Below are 20,347 nucleotides of genomic sequence, written 5' to 3'. Positions count from 1 at the left end.
CCCCGAATTGATTGACAGGTGCCTTATTTCTATGTATACAAATGTCCACAGAACATTTTTTGCAAATAAAATGGGATTAAAATATTTGTTCCAGCTCGCTGCGATTTTTACAAATTTAAAATGTTTTAAAACAGGGCATGTTTGTAATAAAGACAGTAAAATTGCTATGTAATTCTTAACTGCCATAATCACCATGGCCGCATAGTGTCAGTAAATGCACATATATATCCGGCTGCGACAGATGAACAGCACAGTGACAGACATGAAAGAAGCAGATCTCACATAATGTTTGTCAGAAATACTACAGTAAAGACTTTGCCAATGATTTTTTTATGTATTTGTTGTGGAATCAAACAAATGTCACAGACAATGTTGTTACAAAGTTATTACACGCACAAACACACATACACAGCGAACATACAAACACACAGCGTGCGCTTTAAATTTTTTTTAACTTTCCACTGTTTTTGCACGGCAAATGTGACAGGTTACACTTTAATATCTACTACTGTATAGATGTCTGTTATGTTAATGTACAAAATAAACCTGATTTAATGTCCACACACCGGGATTAAAGAGTCTTCTTTTATAATTGTACTGACATGCGGCAGTGATGAAAAAGTAAAGATAGTAAAATTGCTGTTATTCATTACAAACATGCGTCATTTTTAAAACGTTTTAAACTTGTAAAACTCATTCTTGATCACTTTTGATGATGATTGATGATCACACCGAGCTGAACAGATCATTTAATCCTAGTTGCTTTGAGCATGTCCTGACTTGTATGGAGCTAATAATATGCCAAAATGAATTTAAATTTCATCATCTGAATTTCTGGTTTTGAATTTTAGGATATTGTATTTGGTGCTCTGAATTTCTTCACCTTGAAACTTGAAATTGTATTTTAACAAACTGGATATCTGCAGTCTACGAATTCAGAACACAAAAAATCCAAAGTTTGAATCCAAAGTTTTTTATACGTCTATAAAAAATTTAGCCTTAAAAAAAGTTGTCTTAAATTTCAGATGCTCAATATTCAAGTTAAGAAATTCAAATTCAAATTTTTTTGAACAGGATATAAAAATTCAGATTGATTAAATTACAATTGTCAGTAATTTAAATTAACACAATTCAAATTTTGATTGTTTTGGCATATTATTAGCTCCATAGTATTGTTGATATGATTATATGCATACTATGGTGACATATTAATACATGGCTGTCAATCAATTTGGTGGGCGAGGAAACCCCACTCCTTCAACATGTCGAGATGGCCCTGAAAATGGTAGGCATTTGGATCCTATTTTAACGTCAGGAAATTTAAAGAGACATATTGTGTTTATAGCACTCTAATATAACTGTGGACACACTAAACTTACACACAGTTCTGTACAAACAACTTACAAAAGACGATTTTCATCATGTGCCCTTTAATAAAATGTTTAAGTTGCAATCTTCATAAAATCCATTTTCCATTTTCCATTCATAACTGATTATGATTCCTAATTGCATTTTAAGTGATTTTAGTTACTATTTTGTTAATTCATTTATTTTACCAAATTAGTATAGTCATGATTTGAATATTTTGAACTATTTATTGGTTTTAATACATCCCCTTATTCAGGTTGTGATGAGGGCACGTCTATAATCATGATTTATTGTTGAAAAATAAGCTAATTTCCTGCACGACTTAATCTGATCACTATCACTTCCCAGCCCGAAACACATTGTGCTCACTGATTTCATTTGTCTTTTCCAACGTGCACACAAAACCCTCATTAAAACCTACTTCCCAGTGTGCGTTACCAGGCCAGACACTTTTTTTATGACTTGTTTCTGGCTGTCGCCTGGCTCTATTTTGTCTGAGAGCAGTGGGAACATGGAGCTGATGAATCTGATCTCAGTTCTGCCCTGCTGCCAGCATTGTATCTGAAACAATGGAGATCAGGGTAGCGCATGTGCCCTTGCTGTTTTCGACATTTTCCCTCAGTTAAATCCGTTTAGACTAAAGTGAGAACAACACTTGCTACAGTGATTGCACAGTAATTGATTTATGCACTGGCTGAGGGTTTGAATGACTGTTATGCATCTTTAATAGGAGGGCAATCAGTGCAAACCTTCAACCTTCAGTGTAGACAAAGAAAGAGAGAGAGAGCAAAAGTAATTATTTAAGTAACCCTCAGGCAGACTATAATGACAAACACAGAGCATTGTAGTACTGGTAGTGCAGATATAGCGTAGAATGCATTTTTGGCTTCAAGAATGCATCTCATTTGTCTTAACACTCTGTACTCAATAAATATATAAATGTCTGTTTGAGGCACTATTTAAAGGTCTTCAGAAGTGCTGATGTGTGAAGTGTATGTGATGTAATTTTTGCTGAAACATGAAGTGGATTAATAATTACCTCAAGTTCAAATCAACACTGTTTTGGCTATAACATGTAATGTATTATTTTCTTATAAGTGAGCCTGGACCATGAAACCAATTGTTTTAAATTTGAGATTTATACATCACCTTACAATTTACATAATGAACTTTTTATATTTATATTTGTATATTTAAAATATTCAAATCTGGAATTTGAGGGTTAACAAAAACCAAAATACTGAGTCATTGTTTTTTAATCTGTCTGAATGAAGTGCTTAGCAATGCAGATTATAGGGCTCAACAATAAGACTGCCCGAAGGCCTGGAGCCAGCGTGAGAGACACTAGGGACAGTATCAAGATCGCTACTGGCCCGATCGGTTTAATTTCTAGAGTTTAATTTGCCTGTGACTATTTGTCAATTGTGTGCAAATAAAAAAATTGAGAAACAGTTTGTGCTTTTAAGTCTTTAAATGCAACCTTCTCTGTGATGTTGTTAACACCGTATTGCTTTTCAGTTTCTCTTATCTGATTGGATGTTGTGAGCATGTTTTTTTTTTTAACCTGGTTACAACCAGTAAAGCAAAGGGACGGCAACATGGCAGGAACATCAAATAATGAGGCTAAAAGAAAATGTCTGTTTCTAACGTCTTAGTAGCAGACATTTATATGGGTAAAACACGACAAGTGTTTTGCACAGTTTGCTGTCAGTTTGGCAAGTCAGTCACCTTTTGTTTTACAATAAATTACCTGCACATTTTCCATACTGCTTGTTTGCATAACACTTTGAATTTTGCTCAATATACATTTTATTAATTTTTTAAATTATTTGAATTCTAGATTTACACACATTTTTGACACATTATTTAAAATATGTGGCTAAGAAATAGCTATTAACTTTTTTTTGGTGGGGCAAGTGCAAATATTAGCAGGGCAAGTAAAAATCTGAACCACTTGCTCGATTGAGCTAGTAGAAAAAAATCCTTAGTGTTAAACCCTGAATTACTAATCAAACATTGGGTTTGATATATTTAAAGTAGAACAATTATAAAATATATATTCATGGAACATGAACTTTACTTAATATTCTCTAATGATTTCTGGAGAAAAAAAGTAACATTTTGACCTATTCATTGTATTTTTTGGCTATTGCCATACCCGTGCAAAATAAGACCAGACAAGAATATATTATGGGATATATTATGGCCCCAGCCAAATCACCCAGCAGCCCAAGACTGGTTACTAACTGAAGCTAAGCTGGGCTGAGCCAGGTCAGTACCTTGATGGGAGACCACATGGGAAAACTAGGTTGCTGTTGGAAGTTGTGTGAGGCCAGTAGGGGGCATTCAAATGAGATGTTAAGCTGAGGTCCTGGTTCCCTGTGGTCTTTAAAAATTCCAATCATCTGCATCCACCAAATTGGTCTGTATCACTGTCTTTGCACTGGCGCTGTTGCCCTAATGGCTGCCGTCGCATCCGAGTGGATGCTGCACACTGATGATGGAGTGGGGAGACCCCCTCATGATTGTGTAGCGCTTTGGATGTATGGCCACATTAGATGCGTTATATATAATAAAAAAATTCAAATTACAAAATTATATAAAGGAGGAGTCAGACAGGTATACTGCAGATTCCATATTCTTTAATGATTGAAAAATGGTTATTTATAAATATAGTACTTTATAGTATTTTATTCATTATATTTTAATCATAATTTTACTATTTTTATGTGATTTTGTTATTTGATTTTATTTTATTAGGACTTTTAAAAATTTCTTTCAAGCTCTCATTTAATTCCATTTAGGTCATTTTAGGGGGGGTGACCTACAACAAAACATCTGCAAGCAGAAATTTTCTTCTTTTTTTGCTTTGTTTCGCAAGTTTCTTGCTAAATTTAACAAAGTTTAATCTTGATAAAGTTTCAAGTTTTTCCTGCAGTATTTGCATTTTATTGTTATTTCAACTTTATTTTTGTATTTTAGTGTTAAAATATGCTAGCAACATGGTAAATTGTGTTAGCAAATTGCTAAAACATGCCATCCTTATCTGTTTATTTTTGTTAACAATAACAGTGCTAATTCAGCTACAGTCATTAGAAATCGATAAAAAATTAAAAATATAATTTCAGCCGATAAAGTCCTGATATATTGTGTTTTCCCCTGTCTTCTAGTTTTCAGTACCTAATTCCTTTTTGTCTGTTTCCCAGTAGTACCCTATCAGCAAAGCTCGTGCAGCAATGAACGGAGCTCTGGACCAATCCACTGCTTTCGCTGCCGGGAGCTGTGTAAAGGAGAGGTAGTACGAGTGCAACATGTCCACTTCCACATCAAATGCTTCACCTGCCAAGGTAAGAGCCCGTAATTGATGCACTGGAAAAGCTGGTGACCTCTAAAAGCCATCTTTTAATTATGGTAAAAGCTTGCTTACGGGCCTGGATTTGTTTCAGATGTTCAGTTTCCAATAGATTCTTTTCGGTAATGGCTCTTCATTAAGAACTAAAGCAGAGCTCTCTGCCTCTGACCTAATAGCAGTTTGGCATCAGCGGTTAGAAGCAGTGGATTTGTGATTTAATGATGCTGGCTGTGCTCCTGGGGCTGTCTGAAGGAGGAACCTGTTGCATAATGCATTGTCCTCAGTTATCAGTGACATTAGTGACGGCAAGAAATTATGTAAAATTAGTGTGTAAAATAAATGTCAAAATCATGTGACCAGGTATCCTCACCTTTAGATTGTGTTAAATTAAAAATATGCAGATAAAACTCTTGAGAGATAGATTCAATTATGGTTTAATGAGTTTTTATTGGGGGTTTAAGGCAAGTGTGTAACACTTGTTAGGATTTTCATCATTCTACTCTAAAAGTGGTCACAGAGACTTAAGGCTGATTTATACTTCTGTGTCAAACGCCGGCGTATGCTACTGCGCTGACACATAGCCCTTCGCCGTGGCCGTCGGCGCCACTGACGTGCACCTCTCAAAAAAAATGTAACTACATGTCGCAACAATGCGTAGCGCAAGCTTTGTGATTGGTCGGCTTGGTAGCATTGATGGTTCTGGGCAGGACCAAGAGCCGTGCGAATGGCGCAAGGCCAATGTAGCGATTGTTTACAAGTGTGGAGTCCCGTGAAGGAGCTCTGGATGGAAAGTTTTGTTTTGTGTTTACCTCATAGTTAAAGTTGTTGCACGTTCGCCGGTTCCTGCCTCAAAATGAGCGAGTTTGAGCCACTTGTACATCCAGGAAGTGTTCAGGAAACGCAAAACAGCAGCGAAGAAACTCGGCACAGAGGAGTATTAACACTTCACTGCCAACTAGCGTTTTGGAAGTATTAATGCAGACCAACAGAGACAGCGCACAGAAGTAAAAATGCACAGATACGCGCGTTGCATGCGCTGTGGGTTACGCCGGTCACTTGACGCAGAAGTATAAACCAGGCTTTAGAGGGATGGTAGTTTCCATTGCATTAACAATGTCACCAAGGCTTGTGTTGATCATTCGTATAGTGTTGTTATATAGTCAGTGGTCGGTCATGGAAAACCTGCAAAAGGCCTGGAAACCCACAAAGTTTGAAAAAAGTCATGGAAAACAGATATCTGTATACTTGAATATAGGTTAGTTGTCTTTACTTCTTTTCTGTCCTCACATACACTGCCATTATTAGTGCGGTGTACAGTAAGCATTATCTAAATAAATTTTACATAAATATAAATATAAATTGAAACTAAACAGATTGTTGCATGTTTTATATGCTGTGATAATTTGAACATGCATTTTTTTACCACGCATATGTAGACATTACATAAAACATTAGGTCATGAAAATTAATTTTGTACCATACGATCCTCGATTAACATCTGTGTTGATCCTAGAACATCATTTTTGCTGGAAAATGTAATTTTATACTTATCCCTACCCCGAAGCTCAACCATAACTGTAAGTTATTCTCAAAAATAATGGCGAATAATAGTTGGATAACAATTACGTAGAAGGCATAAACCTAACCGTAATCCTAAACTTAACATTAGCTGTAAGCATATGCCTTAATTCTGATTGGATGATTGAAGTGTTGTTCCAGGGTCAGTATAGATGTTAATCCAGGAACATGTCCTGCTCGGTGAAATTGGGTTAGGGATGTAAGCATTGGCTATAGTTTCCTAATGAATATTATAATTCTCATTAAATTATGTAAACACATGGAATTTAGTCTAAAGAAGCATGGTAATTTTTAGCACAATATTCACAAGTTAAAAAGTGAATAATATTGTGATCCTACACAAAAAGTCACATCAACAAATGTTTTTAGTGAATTATAGTTTGTTTAACTTATATTTTTACAAATATATTAGTAAATATATAAGTAAAGTAAAATTTTTATGAAAAATTTGATTGTTGTAAATTGAGATGACTAGAAACATAAAAAAAACAATAATTATACAGCTAGGGATGCTCAAAATAACTGATTCACTATTAACCGAGAGGGTGCGTTTTTAACCGATTAATGGTATCAGTTAAATAGTTAAAAATTGGCTTAAATGTGTAACAGATATTTGTTAACTCGCAGGATGGTAGGGTTGTAACGGTATGAATTTTTTACGGTATGATAATCGTCTAAAACAATACCACGGTTTGACGGTTTCGCGGTATACGGTATGTTACAAATGTTACAAAATAATAGAACAGTGAAGCAAATTTGACTTTTTCCAAATAATATATTTTCAGTTACTATAAACAACACCACTTACAATGAACAAATGAAAAAATAAGAAAATAATAAATAATGTGTCAAAGTCCAAATAAAGTCCAAACATGGTGCAAATCCTCAGTAAAAAAATAGATATAAATATTTACTATACTATAAATAGTTACATAACGAAACTAGATTCAATATGGAACATCCTTAGGTTTTATGTGCCAGCATGGATATGGTTGTCTGTGGATTTGGTTATGGTTGTCTGCAATGCAGACAAACAGCTGCACCTTCATTTGCGTCTTTTGAAAACAGCAAGAGCAGCAGTTCGTCTTTGCTGTGTCACTGTTTTGTCATGTTTCTGTGCTGCTGTGCATGCAAAAGTACTTAGTATGAGAATTATTTCATGCAAAACTTTTTTTTTTTTGTGTTTTATTTAGCCGCGCATAAATGTATGCCAATCTCTCATTCCGTGTTGTTCAAAAAGCTCATTGTTGGTCCACAAACCAAAGCGAAACCTATGCTTATTGGTTGTGATATAGTGAGTTTGAACCAATCTGGGCATTGAGGAGGGACAATGCATCAATGTATCATGTCTGGTTTGTTCGGAGACACAGTGACAAGCGTTTCTTAGTCAAATCAGCGTTGTCAAATTTTGATGACGTAACCGCACTGATTCCGGAGCCTCTGAAAGTCTGTGTGTTATGTGATAAAGCACTGGAAAGCTGAGATTCTCTTCTTTATGCCAATCTTTGAATTGTATGAATCGGATCAGCGGATCAAAAGTTATTAAACATTTAAGAGCAATACTTATTTTTAGCCGCGGGCGGCTGTCTCGGTCTTTAAGGGTTAAAACCGTTGATCAGCAATTGTTCATGGTATGATAATCGTGCACGTTCAAATCGTAGTAGACCGTCATACCGGTATATTGTTACAACCCTACAGGATGGTAACACATGCAACCACACGTGCCTATAGACATATTTTGCCAAAGCAGCAAAATGAAAGAAGAATAATGCTGATCACAGTTTGACACAGCAACCTTTTTTCCATTTGGAAAATTACAGTTATTAATAGTTCTAAAAAAATATCCATTTCTAAAATAGCCTACATAATCTACAAATTAAACAAATCCAAAGATTTTTCTGATTTTTGCATAAAGATAACTTCGCACCAAACTGAGGCTTTCACCTTATAGCTTATAAAACATGTATGCAAATTACCGCAATATCATATGTAAACAACAAAACAGTTATATGCTGTAGTAGCCTATACTTTACAAAAAGTCAACATATGAGTCTTGAACCGCGAGTAAGAGAGAAAAAGAAAGCACCCAAGCTCTAAGGTAAAACCATCCGCTCACGGCATAATCTTTAAACTAATGACTTTTATTAAAAATGTTGACAGAGGTTTATGACATAAGAATAATAGCAGAGCATTTATTAAATGCATATTTCCATGGAACGATTGATTTGAGGTAACCTGCTATTTTTATTTGACGAAGAAAAAAAGCTTATGATGGGAAAAAAGTAACATATGATCATTTTGTGAGAAAAATTTGTCATTCAAGTGAAAAATATCTAGGGTAGGCCTATTTGTTTTATTGTTTTTATTTACTTTATTCTTTTTTCTGTGCTGTTGGAAACACTGCATGTGCGTGACAATGTTCTGATGTTATGTTCTGTTGTTCGCATGTTAAAATACATCAGTATTTTAAAATGCAATATTTATTCCGTTTATAATGTAAAGTTGATGCTGACTAGGGAGGTGCGGATCTAAATGCGGGTTTTATTAACAGGATGGTCAGTTAATACAGGAGCAAACAGATGTACACAGGAAATCCAGAATCATAGTCAAATGTCAGGTGAATGGTCAGTACAGGCAGGCAGCAGGCAACGTAAACAAACAAAGAAGGCGAGGGTCAGAAACAAAGCAAGACAAGACAAAGGAAGCGCATCGCAAAGTTCACAAACAGATAAACAAGGCTTAGCCATATATATGTGTTTGTAATCAATGCTTAAGAGGCATCAGCTGTATGAGTGTAATCAATGTATACTTGGAGCAGGTGTGTGTGTGTTTGTGTGTGTGTGTGTGTGTTGGATGACAGGATTTGTAGTTCATATTGAGACAGGATTGTAGTCTGTGTAAATGTTAATGTTCTCCAGCAATCAATGAAGGTTAGGTTACTGGTAATCATGACAGTTTCAGACACAAAATAGACATGTCATTTTTTAATAATTAAATAATATTTTAATATTAATCTGACCAGTTAGCAGTTAATATTCAGTTAATGAACTGTGGTTTTTGGCAAAATAAATCGAAATAAGCATCCCTAAACACAGTAAAAAAATCTTTCATGTGGCTAAAGCTCTTAAAATGTTTAAAACCCAACAACTGCTGCTTTCAGCTTTATTCTACATTATTTTTTATGATATAATAATTCACTACCAGTTATTTTAGCATATTTAGTTCTTTTTTATATCACACAGCTAATGAATCAGAAAACTGCTTACTCTAGTGTTGCGAAATCAGGTGAGTAAGCTTGTATTTGTGCCACTTTTTCTTGCTAACACTCAGACTGGTGTTGCCACGTGGTCCCTTCGTTGCATTTAAAGGGTTGCTGTGGTAACCGTGCAGAGGGGCACCCAGGCCCTGGTTGGTGGTTATTCTCAGCTACACTATCGAACCGTCAGCCAATAGCAGCCACCTATAGCCAACCCTAGGGCACAGTTGGGAGGAATGAGGGGGGCCTCCCTCCCTCCATCGTGACATCAAGAGTTGCCTTGGAGCACATGAAGTTGCTCAACAATAACAGTCCTTTTCCTCTTTACTTGGTGTTCAGTTAACATGCATTTCACTTTTTGCTAACTATGTATTGTATGTGTGTGTTGACTGCTGTGTGTGCTTCAACAGCTTGTATCTCCATGATGGAACAATGGCGTTTTATGGTTTGGTGGTGGTTTGTTTACTGTCTAATGATTGACAGCTCAGCTTCTGTGCAGGCTGTGTTTTAATTGGAAGGGAGAGCAGAGTGTGCTGATGAGCCATAGGCTTTGAGGCCCAGTTCATTGAGATGAGGGGCAACATTTGTGGGGTTTCACAGGAATCCCTGCTCACTCAGCATGTTCGGTTTCAGGTCAGTGGGGCCAGGCACAGTTGCTGCTGTTCGTAAACACGTGGCAGTCTTCTTTCAACTCTTTTGTTAAAGCACAGACATGTTCGATTTGTAGGCCCATATTTTTGTTCTTTTACTGAGTTGGTGTTTTATTCCAATCAGAATCACTGGAGAAATGGGACTTTGAAAACTTAAATTACTGTGGTTCTTGCATGTTTTATTCGTTCTTTTAAAAACCAACCAAGATCCCAGCTAACAATTTTAGGTTCAAATAGCATTCCCATTAACTTAAAGGATATTATATTTTGAATGTGGTTTGAAAAATAGCTTTTTTTTGTTAATATTTTTGGTTATTAGGAAGCTATTCAAAATCTTTTGATACTGTTTCTTGCACTTTGTCTTAAAGCGACTTCTATGCATAGTGGTTTGCCGGTGGAGTGCAAGAATTACATCTATTACTAAGCCATACTTACATGCTATTTCAGACCAAATAATGAAGGTAACAAACACGGTAAACAATATAGGGAGCACATCACAGGTTGTCATTGTTAAAAAATTAACCAATGTGAATATAACACCAACTTCACCTCAGTAAAGCAGGCTAAGCAATAGTGCCCTTTACTTATGTTTTTTTTGTTAAACTAAATAAAATCCAGACTATCGATGTTGTAAAAGGTCCTTTATGAAACTGAAAACAGTCACATCAATCTATTGCCGAAAGATTTCAGTGGCTAAACAACACTTCTGTGCCTAAAGCCCATTCGTAAAACAACAAAATCTACATCATAAAATAGTTTTAAAACAGAACATTACCTGTCTAAAATAAATTCTTCAGCCATGGTGTCGCCCTTCTACCAGCGTGCAAAAGTAACTCCAATATCGATTCGATTTTAAAAATTTTGATTCAGCATTTGATTTTTCTGGTCACTCTCTCTCATATGCACGTGTATAGAGCACGGATATACAAATCTAAGTTCGTTGACAGTTTGGGCAACTTATCAGAACTATGGGAATTGTAATTGGATGAACATTATATAATACAGACATAAATAAACAATACATACATAAACACATTTAGATAATTTACTTTAATCATTACTATTGGAATGTAAAGAGACTTTTAATCAGCACAACAAAAAATTTTCTGAAGACAATCACCTTCTGTACCTTTAAATGAATGTTCTATGAATGTTTCCATTTTCCAATATAACGTTATAAAAACGTTATATTGGAAGGTTTTTGGAACTTTTCAGATGACCGTTTTTAGGCAATGTTTTGCCATTATTTGTGGTTATAATAACATTATTCAAAACATTTTCATGTTTCAGCCTGATGTTATATTCATGTACTTAGAACATTGTTTTAAACACAATTACAACATTTGATTGGCATTAATCAATAATATAAACTTAATGATCAATGTTTTCTGAACGTTTTTGTATCAACACTACAAGAATGTTCTAGAAATGTTAATTTAATGATATTGTGTGCTAACATTTACACAACATTAAAAGGAATGTAACTTTTTACTGCATTTTAACTACATTCTATAACTGAGTACAGTATATAATACAGGTCATTATTGAGTGGCTACATATACTTTATATTTCTTACAAATTGAAAGACATGACAATGTCTACTTGCACATTGTTAAAACAACTATTCTGATTTATTTTGACAATAAATAGTAGACACTTGTATATATATACCAGCAACTTTCATACCTTTTCACACAAATTATGATAACTGAGGTAAAAAAAGTCGTGTTTTCAGGTGTTCGTCACACAATATGATATATATATATATATATCATATTGTGTGTCGAACACCTGAAAACACGACTTTTTTTACCTCAGTTATCATAATTTGTGTGAAAAGGTATGAAAGTTGCTGGTAGCTCATTCCAGTGGTGAAATGCATTGTATCATGTATCTACAGTTTTTGGAGTCTTGCAAAAAATGTATGTACAACAGAGCCATCTTTTTGCAAAGAGCCTATGTTTATTGATTTGAGTTAAGCTGAAATTTCACAAAAAAATAAAGATGTATGCTTTGGCCAATGAAATCAATGACTTGGTATTCAGTCTCTAAAATCAATGACTCGTAAGGAAACTATTAGGTTTGAGCTACGGTCATTGGTTGGCTTTATTTGACAATGTTCAATTGCAAACAGAAGGAGATGAAGAGATGCCTTTGAAATGATAGTGTAGTTAATTGAAACGGCACACACTCAAGCACACAGGATGAAACATGTGGGCCAAGGTCATGTAGATACAGCTGAATCTGAGGCGGTAGTGACGTTTCATGGAGAGTTTACTCAAGCTTTGGCCTTGAGAAGCGGCCGATGATGTACACACAGGTATGAAAGAACCAGCTGTTTCCAAACACACAATTATGGTTAGTTTGTGTAAGGGGGAGTCATCCAGGCTTGTTACTGGTGCTCAGTTTTACAGCTTTCAACAATGAAACATACAGAGTTCAGTTTGAAAACATAGTAAGCTCGCTACATTGATAGTTACGGTATTGGAGACATGAGAATGTAATTTGTAAAATATCTTAATCTAAAAACAAACAAATAAATCCAAGGTGGTGGACAAAGACGTAGATGTGTCTTTTTATATAATGATTTTAATTGGTTGGACATTATATTAGTTCCAATCGAAGCTCCAAAGTCTTCTTGGGGCTCAATGGGTAATTTGTTTCTTTCTTTTTTTTCTTTTTTTTCTTTAAAACCACTGATTCTTAAAGGAATATGTCCCTAAACACAAATAAAACTATTCAAATGTAGTGATTTTAATGGTTAAAAGTTGTAATGTTATTAGTTGTAGTTGAAACTGCCGGAGATTTACTGATGGCCCCTAGTGTTTATTAATATGATTATTATTATTATTCGTTTATTTAGCAGATTCATTCATTCATTCATTTTCATGTCGGTTTAGTCCCTTTATTAATCCGGGGTCGCCACAGCGGAATGAACCGCCAACTTATCCAGCAAGTTTTTATGCAGCGGATGCCCTTCCAGGCGCAGTCCATCTCTGGGAAACATCCACACACACATTCATACACTACGGACAATTTAGCCTACCCAATTCACCTGTACCGCATGTCTTTGGACTGTGGGGGAAACAGGAGCACCCGGAGGAAACCCAGGGAGAACATGCAAACTCCACACAGAAACACCAACTGAGCCAGGTTCGAACCAGCGAACCAGCGACCTTCTTGCTGTGAGGCGACAGCACTACCTACTGCACCACTTCTTCGCCTTATTTAGCAGAAATCTTTGTTTATTTATTTTGTACTAGGCGTTCATGATTTAAAATGATATACAGTTTGTTACATGCCAACTACTGAATTTGATTGTGTTTGCATAGTGGTATTGCCAATAGTTAGCCATGTTGAGTTGTAAATGAGTAATTAAGGCAATTTTGTGATGTCATGTTGTCTTAAAAGAGTCACTGTAAAAATGCTGAGTTCTACATTATTGAGTTGTATTAGGGCAACATAATAAATTAAGTTGACTTATTAGTTTTTACAAATTTAAGTAAATTAAACATAAAACAATCAAGTTGTTCCAAAAACACAAAGAATTGTGTTGTTTTAGCTTAATTTAAATAAGCATTTTGAACAAACAACAAACTTGTTTTGCTATTTATTCCATCCCAATGCATAGAAGCCCACACACATCACTCTTAAAATACAGCTTTTGTATTGGCATTGATGGTTCCTTGGAGAACCTTTAATGGCCCATTACCACTGAGTGGTACGATTTGGTTCAGTGTGCCGTTATGGCTATTTACATTGTCAAAAGGGACAGTACCGAAAAGCGAATCGTACCGTACCATTTTTTGGGTACCTTACATGACAAAAGGGTACCAAAAGGCGGAGCTTGATGTGCAACTGAACAATATTATCATGACTGTGTTTGTCCACAAGATGCCACTGTAGTTCGCCAGCTGCTCCCAGCGAACTACAGTGGCTTAAGAACGTTCGAGGTTACTAAAGTAACCCTTCGTTCCCCGAGGAGGGGAACGGAAGCACTATAAGTGGATTTGATTGTAAAATCCACGCATTGGGAGGTTCGGTTCAGAAGCTACTCGTCTGAAAGAGTATTGAACGGGCCAATTAAGAATGAATTGGCAGCGCAAGCCTGCGCAGGTGAGCGGCATAAGCAATCAACTGAGTATATAAGCTCACCTGGCGCCAGCAGACGCTATCCTTTTTAAGCTGAAGAGACTTTCAACAGCTAAGGGACAGTCATTATGGCGACGGAGTATAGTGCTTCCGTTCCCCTCCTCGGGGAACGAAGGGTTACTTTAGTAACCTCGAACGTTCCCCTTCGGGGGGAACTTCAGCACTATAAGTGGATTTGATTGTAAAATCCATGCATTGGGAGCCCATTGAAAGCCCCATAATGACTGCACCTTACCAACACCCCCGATGAGGAGATAGTCAAGCAAGCGTGACGCACCCACATCATGGGGGGCGCGGTCCTCCAACGTGTCCCTGGCCCTAATTTATCCTACTTCAACAGAAGTTTTACGGATTTATATATATTTTTTGGGAAGTCGTGAGCATCTAGATAATTCTAGGAAAATACGACAGTACGTTGGGAAGCGTGCAATCCCGATAGGGAGGACGCTGCGGAGGCCATCCGTTACCCAAGGGGGGATAGATGGCAGAATTTACATATGGACTAGCCCTAAAAAGGGGGAGTACGCATAGCAAAAGAGTGGTTAGCGGGGAGGGAAGACACGGGTCCGCCCAGGGGGGGGGACTTAACCGTGGCTGAATAAGCATATGGGATCGCCTAGTGGGGACCACGCATAGCAGGCACCTTTACCCAAAACGCGGGCTGACCAGCGGGCAGACCTACAACGTAGTAGGCCAGCAAGTGACTCCTCCACTGAGTCAGTGCTGGGGGCCACGGAGGAATCTGCAGGGCTCACCTGACGGGGAACTTTACTGACAGATAAAAAGGCGCACGTATCTCCGTGTTAGGGAAAATGGCGCAGCAAGCGTGTTTCAACACCCTACCGAATTGTTTCCTCAATCACCAAGGGTTACCTAATACCCTTGAGGAAACCGGCTCCACTCGCAGATTGTAAAACCTTGCAAATGTGTTGGGTGTCACCCAGCCCGCAGCTCTACAGATGTCTGTTAGAGGGGCGCCGCGTGCGCGCGCTCGAGAGGATGCGAAGCTCCGAGTGGAGTGCGCACGCGCTCTCGGGGGACGCGGCTCATCTCGGCTCTGATAGTGAAAGAAAGGCATCCACAATCTAGTGGGAACTTATTTCGGTACGGCACTTGCCTGCTGCCGACCGCTATAACAGACGAAGAGCTGCTCAGATGATCTAAACTCTGAGTGCGGTCCGGATATTACGCAAAACGCGAACTGGACAATAAAGAAGGGCTGGGTCTGCCTCCTCCGAGGGCAGCGCTTGCAGGCTCACTACCTCGTATTAAAACGGAGTGGTAGGAACCTTGGGCACATATCGCGGGCGGGGTCTCAGGACGTGAGAGAAGCCAGCCCAATTACAGGCACGAGTCACTGACCGAAAAATGCCTCCGGGTCCCCGACCCTCTAATCGATATCAACGCGACCAGCAGAGCTGTCTTCAGGGACAGAATATACTGAGTCGAGGATCGAAGGGATCTGACGCGGCTTGTGTAGCGAGGGCGAGATCCTAAGAGGGCATGAGAGGGGGCGGGGTGGATTAATTCGCTTAACGCCCCTGAGGAACCGGATGATGAGGTTATGCGTTCCCACGGTGCCGCCAGCCACCGCGTTATGAGAGCGGAGATGGCAGCCACTTAACCTTGAGTGTGGAGGGCGACAGCCTGCTCTCCAACTTCTCTCGGCGTAAAGAAAGCACAACGCTGATCTGGCAAATTACGGGGGTCTTCTCAGCGAGAGACACACCATTCAGTGAATAGACTTCACGTCAGGGCATAGGCGCGCTCGGGGAGGGGGCTCTAGCCCGAGTGACGGTATTAGCCTCCGCATCGGAGGTTACCTAAGTCTTCCTCGCGTCTAAAAATCTCCAAAGATCGGCGAGGGTGCCAGGTGGTGCCCTGTCCCTGAGAGAGTAGGTGCTCTCTCGAAGGGACTGCCAGGGGAGGGCTATCGCGAGGGAGAGCTCTGACATCCAGGTCCGGTTGAGCCAGAGGGGCGCAACCAGCAACCTGTTCCTCGTCCTTCCTGACCTTGCACAGTAACTGCGCGAGCAGGCTCACTGGGGGAAACGCGTATTGCGCGTGCCCCGAGGCCAGCTGTAAGCCAGTGCATCCGTGCCGAGAGCACTCGGTCAGGGAAAGAACAACTGGCAATGAGCGATCTCGGGGGAAGCAACAGATCGATCTGGGCTTCCCCGAATCGCGCCCATATCAGCTGAACAGACTCGGGGTGGAGTCTCCATTCTCCAGGACGCAAGGCTGCCGTGAGAGCGCATCGGCTGCACGGTTGAGCTTGCCTGAATATGAATGGCGTGCAGCGATTTCAGCCGCGGATGACTCCAGAGGAGCAGACGGCGGGCGAGCTGAGACATGCGGCGAGAGCGCATACCCCCTATACGGCTGATATACGCCACCGCCGCCGTACTGTCCGTCCTGACCAGCACGTGTTGCCGCTCCAGCACCGGAAAAAACGGTGGAGAGCGAGGAACACTGCCAACAGCTCCAGGCGATATGCCAATGCAACTGGGTACCTTTCCACAGGTCCGCAGCCGCATACCCGCAACGCACAGCCCCCCAGCCCGTGTTGGAAGCGTCTGCTGAAACGACAACAAGACTGGACGCCTGTTCTAGAGACACCCAGGCCTGTAGGAACGAGGGGTCGCTCCAAGGGCTGAGGGCGCGGCGACACAGCGCAGTAACAGAGACTCGGTGTGCGCGCGCGTGCCATGCGCGTCTGGGGACTCGATCGTGAAGCCAGTGCTGAAGTGGTCTCATATAGAATAATCCGAGCGGCATGAAGCGGCTGCGGATGCCATATGCCCCAGGAGCCTCTGAAATAGTTTCAGTGGGACCACTATTTTACTGTCGAGCTCTCTCAGACAGTACAGCATCAGCTGAGCGCGCTCTCCGGAGAGGCGCGCTGCCATGGTGACCGAGTCCAGCTCCAGCCCGAGAGAAGAGATCCTCTGCACGGGGGCGAGTTTGCTCTTTTCTCGGTTGACCTGAAACCCCCACAGGTGGAAGTGCCAGAGCACTTTGTCTCTGTGCATAATCAACTCTGTGCATAATCAAAAGAGAGGGCAAAATTCAGCCAGTCGTAAAGAAATTGAGTATGCAGATGCCCGCGAGCCGTGACTTGGGGGGCCGTTTCGCGAACTGAATCGCATAGCCGAGTCTGATTGTGCGTATGAGCCACCGCGAAGAGCTGGCCCGCGCTAACCAGGCAGGCAGAGCTCTCGCTAATGGACTCATCGCTACAATCGCTGACGTACCAGCAGTGGGGCAGCGCGGAGTGGGTGTGCTGATCCGGGAAGCTCGCGGGTCCCACGGAAAAGCTGGAGGTGAGATATTTGCTCTCACTCCAAACCCGAGCTCCGGAGGGGAGGCTCGAGGGGTGGGAGAAAGGAGACCGTCCTCCCAGCGCTCGTGAGCCACTGGCGAAACGCACCGAATCTGCAAGCTAGAAAGCATAGCATCCCAGACTGGCAGATTTCGGGCTGTCACATCTGGGTAAGTGAAAAGTGCCCTTTCATAATGTTTTCATGGCAGTAAAAAGTGCCGTTGGAAATGGGGCCCCGCCCTCCAGCGGGGAAAGAGCAAGTTCCCTCTTCTCCAGATGGCCTGTCCCAGGGGCGCTTCGCGGTCCGTTGCCGGACTTAGCGGCGTTCTGGGCAGGGGGGCTGCCTGCTTCCGAGGTGCCCGACGCGCTCGCTTCGCCGGGGGCGTGTGCGGGGGCGGAGCAGCTCTCGTAGGCGGGCGCCTTCGGCGAGGAGCAGGTATGAATGGCACGGCGGGCGGAGCGGGCTACGGACCGCCGATAAGACATCACCCACCAACTGCTCTCTCACCGCCTTGAATTCCTGGGTGAATTCACAGACAGTGTCGCCGAACCTGGCTGGGGATATGGGGAAGTCAAGAAAGCGGACTTTGTCGACTTTGCGCATATCAGCCAGGGGTGGCGCTCCTGGACCACTAATGTGGACATCGTCCTCCCCAACGCACACGCAGCGGACTCAGTAGTCCGAAGAGCTAAGTCGGCGGCGGTGCGAAGCTCGTAAGCCTGGGTTGGACCCACCCTCGTGCAGCTCGGCCAGCGCCTGCGCTTGGTAGCGCTGGTAGGTGGCTATCGCATGCAAGGCGGAAGCAGCCTGGCCCGCAGCTATGTAAGCTCTAGCTCCGAGGGAGGTAGACAACTTACAGGCTTTGGATGGGAGACGAGGCGGACCCCGCCAAGAAGAGGCGCCGCGCGGATTTACCGCCATCGCGCACTCAACCTGAGGAATCGCCACATACCCCCTGGCTGTTTCACCGTCAAGAGTGGTTAGGGTGGAGGAACACGCAGCACGAGCAGAAAAAAGTGCTTTACAAGACCGCGTGAGCCTACTGTGCACCTCCGGGAAGAAGGGAACGCCCCTCTAGTCGGTCCGGCCGCGGAGCTGGGGGATAAACCATCTCCAACCCACGGCCGAAGCAGCCCGGGAAAGCACGGCTAACATGTCCGTTTCAGGATCCGTAGTGACAGCGCTCACCAGCCCGAAGGGGGCGAGCGGGTCTGGATCATCATCGGACAATGAAAGCCCACACTCCGATGCCGCGGTGGACATCTGGTCTCCGGTGTCATCGGGCGTAAGGGCTACCATCTGTTAGACGGATCGCTTCCCCCGCCCGAAGCTTGGATGGAGCGCTTAGAGGAGCGGGAGGTCCGCGGGCCCGTGGGCGACGGATTATCTCTCGCTGAAACCCTCAGATCTGCCCGAGTGCCCGCTGCAGAGCAGGGGACAACTGGGGTGGTTCGCCCTTTTGCAAAGGCTAACCGCGATCTTGCGCAACAGTCATGGCATCGCAATGACGACATGAACTGCCCTCGAGCAGCGCATTAACATGCTGGACCCCCAGACATGTAACGCAGTGCCCGCGCCCATCATCCGAGGACAGGAAACCACCGCATCCAGAAACGCACAGTCGGAGCGCCGTCCTGATAAGGACGTGCTGCACGACTGTGTTGCTCTTTCTGTGAAGTTTGCAACTTTATACGCACCGCTCTGGAGGACCGGACCCAAAGAACGCCAGGCAAGGGAGAAACCCAGCTCGACCGTCTGCCGCTGCGTGTACACACTCTGGACCGGGAGAATGCTCTCGTTCGCTCAGAATCGCTGGTCACAGCAGGAGGAACCCTCATCGACTCGATCAGAAAGTCTCTGAAGCGAAATGGATAGCATCTGCTGGCGCCAGGTGAGCTTATATACTCAGTTGATTGCTTATGCCGCTCACCTGCGCAGGCTTGCGCTGCCAATTCATTCTTAATTGGCCCGTTCAATACTCTTTCAGACGAGTAGCTTCTGAACCGAACCTCCCAATGCGTGGATTTTACAATCAAATCCACTTATAGTGCTGAAGTTCCCCCCAAAGGGGAACTACATTTCCATACATTCTTTCGCACACACACCCGGTCTGTCATATACACTGATTAGCAACCACAGCTGTTTCCATTCTCCGTTGATTACCTGGACTATATATTCAGTCATTCATCCTCTGTTTGTCAGTTGGTCGTTGTCGTCTTCGTTGCTATGTGTTCCTGATCTTGCTCTTGTATCTTGTCTTAGTTGTTAAAGTCTAGTTCGAGTTTAATCTGTTTGAGTTCCTCGTTTGTTTGTTTTGTTTGTTACTTTGTTACTTTGATTATTTGTATTTTTGTCACTTTCACTGCACAATAAGTCATTAAAATCTGCACTTGGATTCTACAACCTGTTTTTGTTCCTATTTCAATCCCGTACCGTGACAAATATTGGTTTACAGAGAACCTTCACTAGCGATCACAACAAGCCTTCTTGAGCTGATGATAATAACGTGCACGTGATTATTGAAGTGCTTCTGACACTCGATCCTTTCAGAAATGGACAAATGTGAGAGTGAAGCACGAAAAAGCAAAGGAGAAGCCAATAAGAACTAAGGAGCAAATCATTCTTTCAGCAACTTAAAAGATGAACAGACTGCCATGTTTAACTATTA

General features: G+C 41.6%; 1 protein-coding gene across 51 annotated transcripts in view; it reads left to right on the top strand.

Moving 5' to 3' along the window:
* The window catches only part of ablim3 (actin binding LIM protein family, member 3), a 131,459-nt gene that overhangs the window by 14,140 nt on the left and 96,972 nt on the right, over nucleotides 1–20,347 (top strand). For 27 of the 51 annotated variants that reach the window (XM_087280723.1, XM_087280718.1, XM_087280715.1 and 24 more), the window contains 1 exon segment: nucleotides 4,578–4,715. In XM_087280723.1, the coding sequence (XP_087136849.1) occupies nucleotides 4,578–4,715 (138 nt within the window). 51 annotated transcript variants of the gene reach the window in all.

The sequence above is a fragment of the Danio rerio genome, chromosome 14, assembly GCF_052040795.2.
Source record: "Danio rerio strain M-AB ecotype USA chromosome 14, GRCz13ab, whole genome shotgun sequence".
NCBI classification, from domain to species: Eukaryota; Metazoa; Chordata; class Actinopteri; order Cypriniformes; family Danionidae; genus Danio; species Danio rerio.
This window is presented reverse-complemented; position numbering and strand designations above follow the sequence as displayed.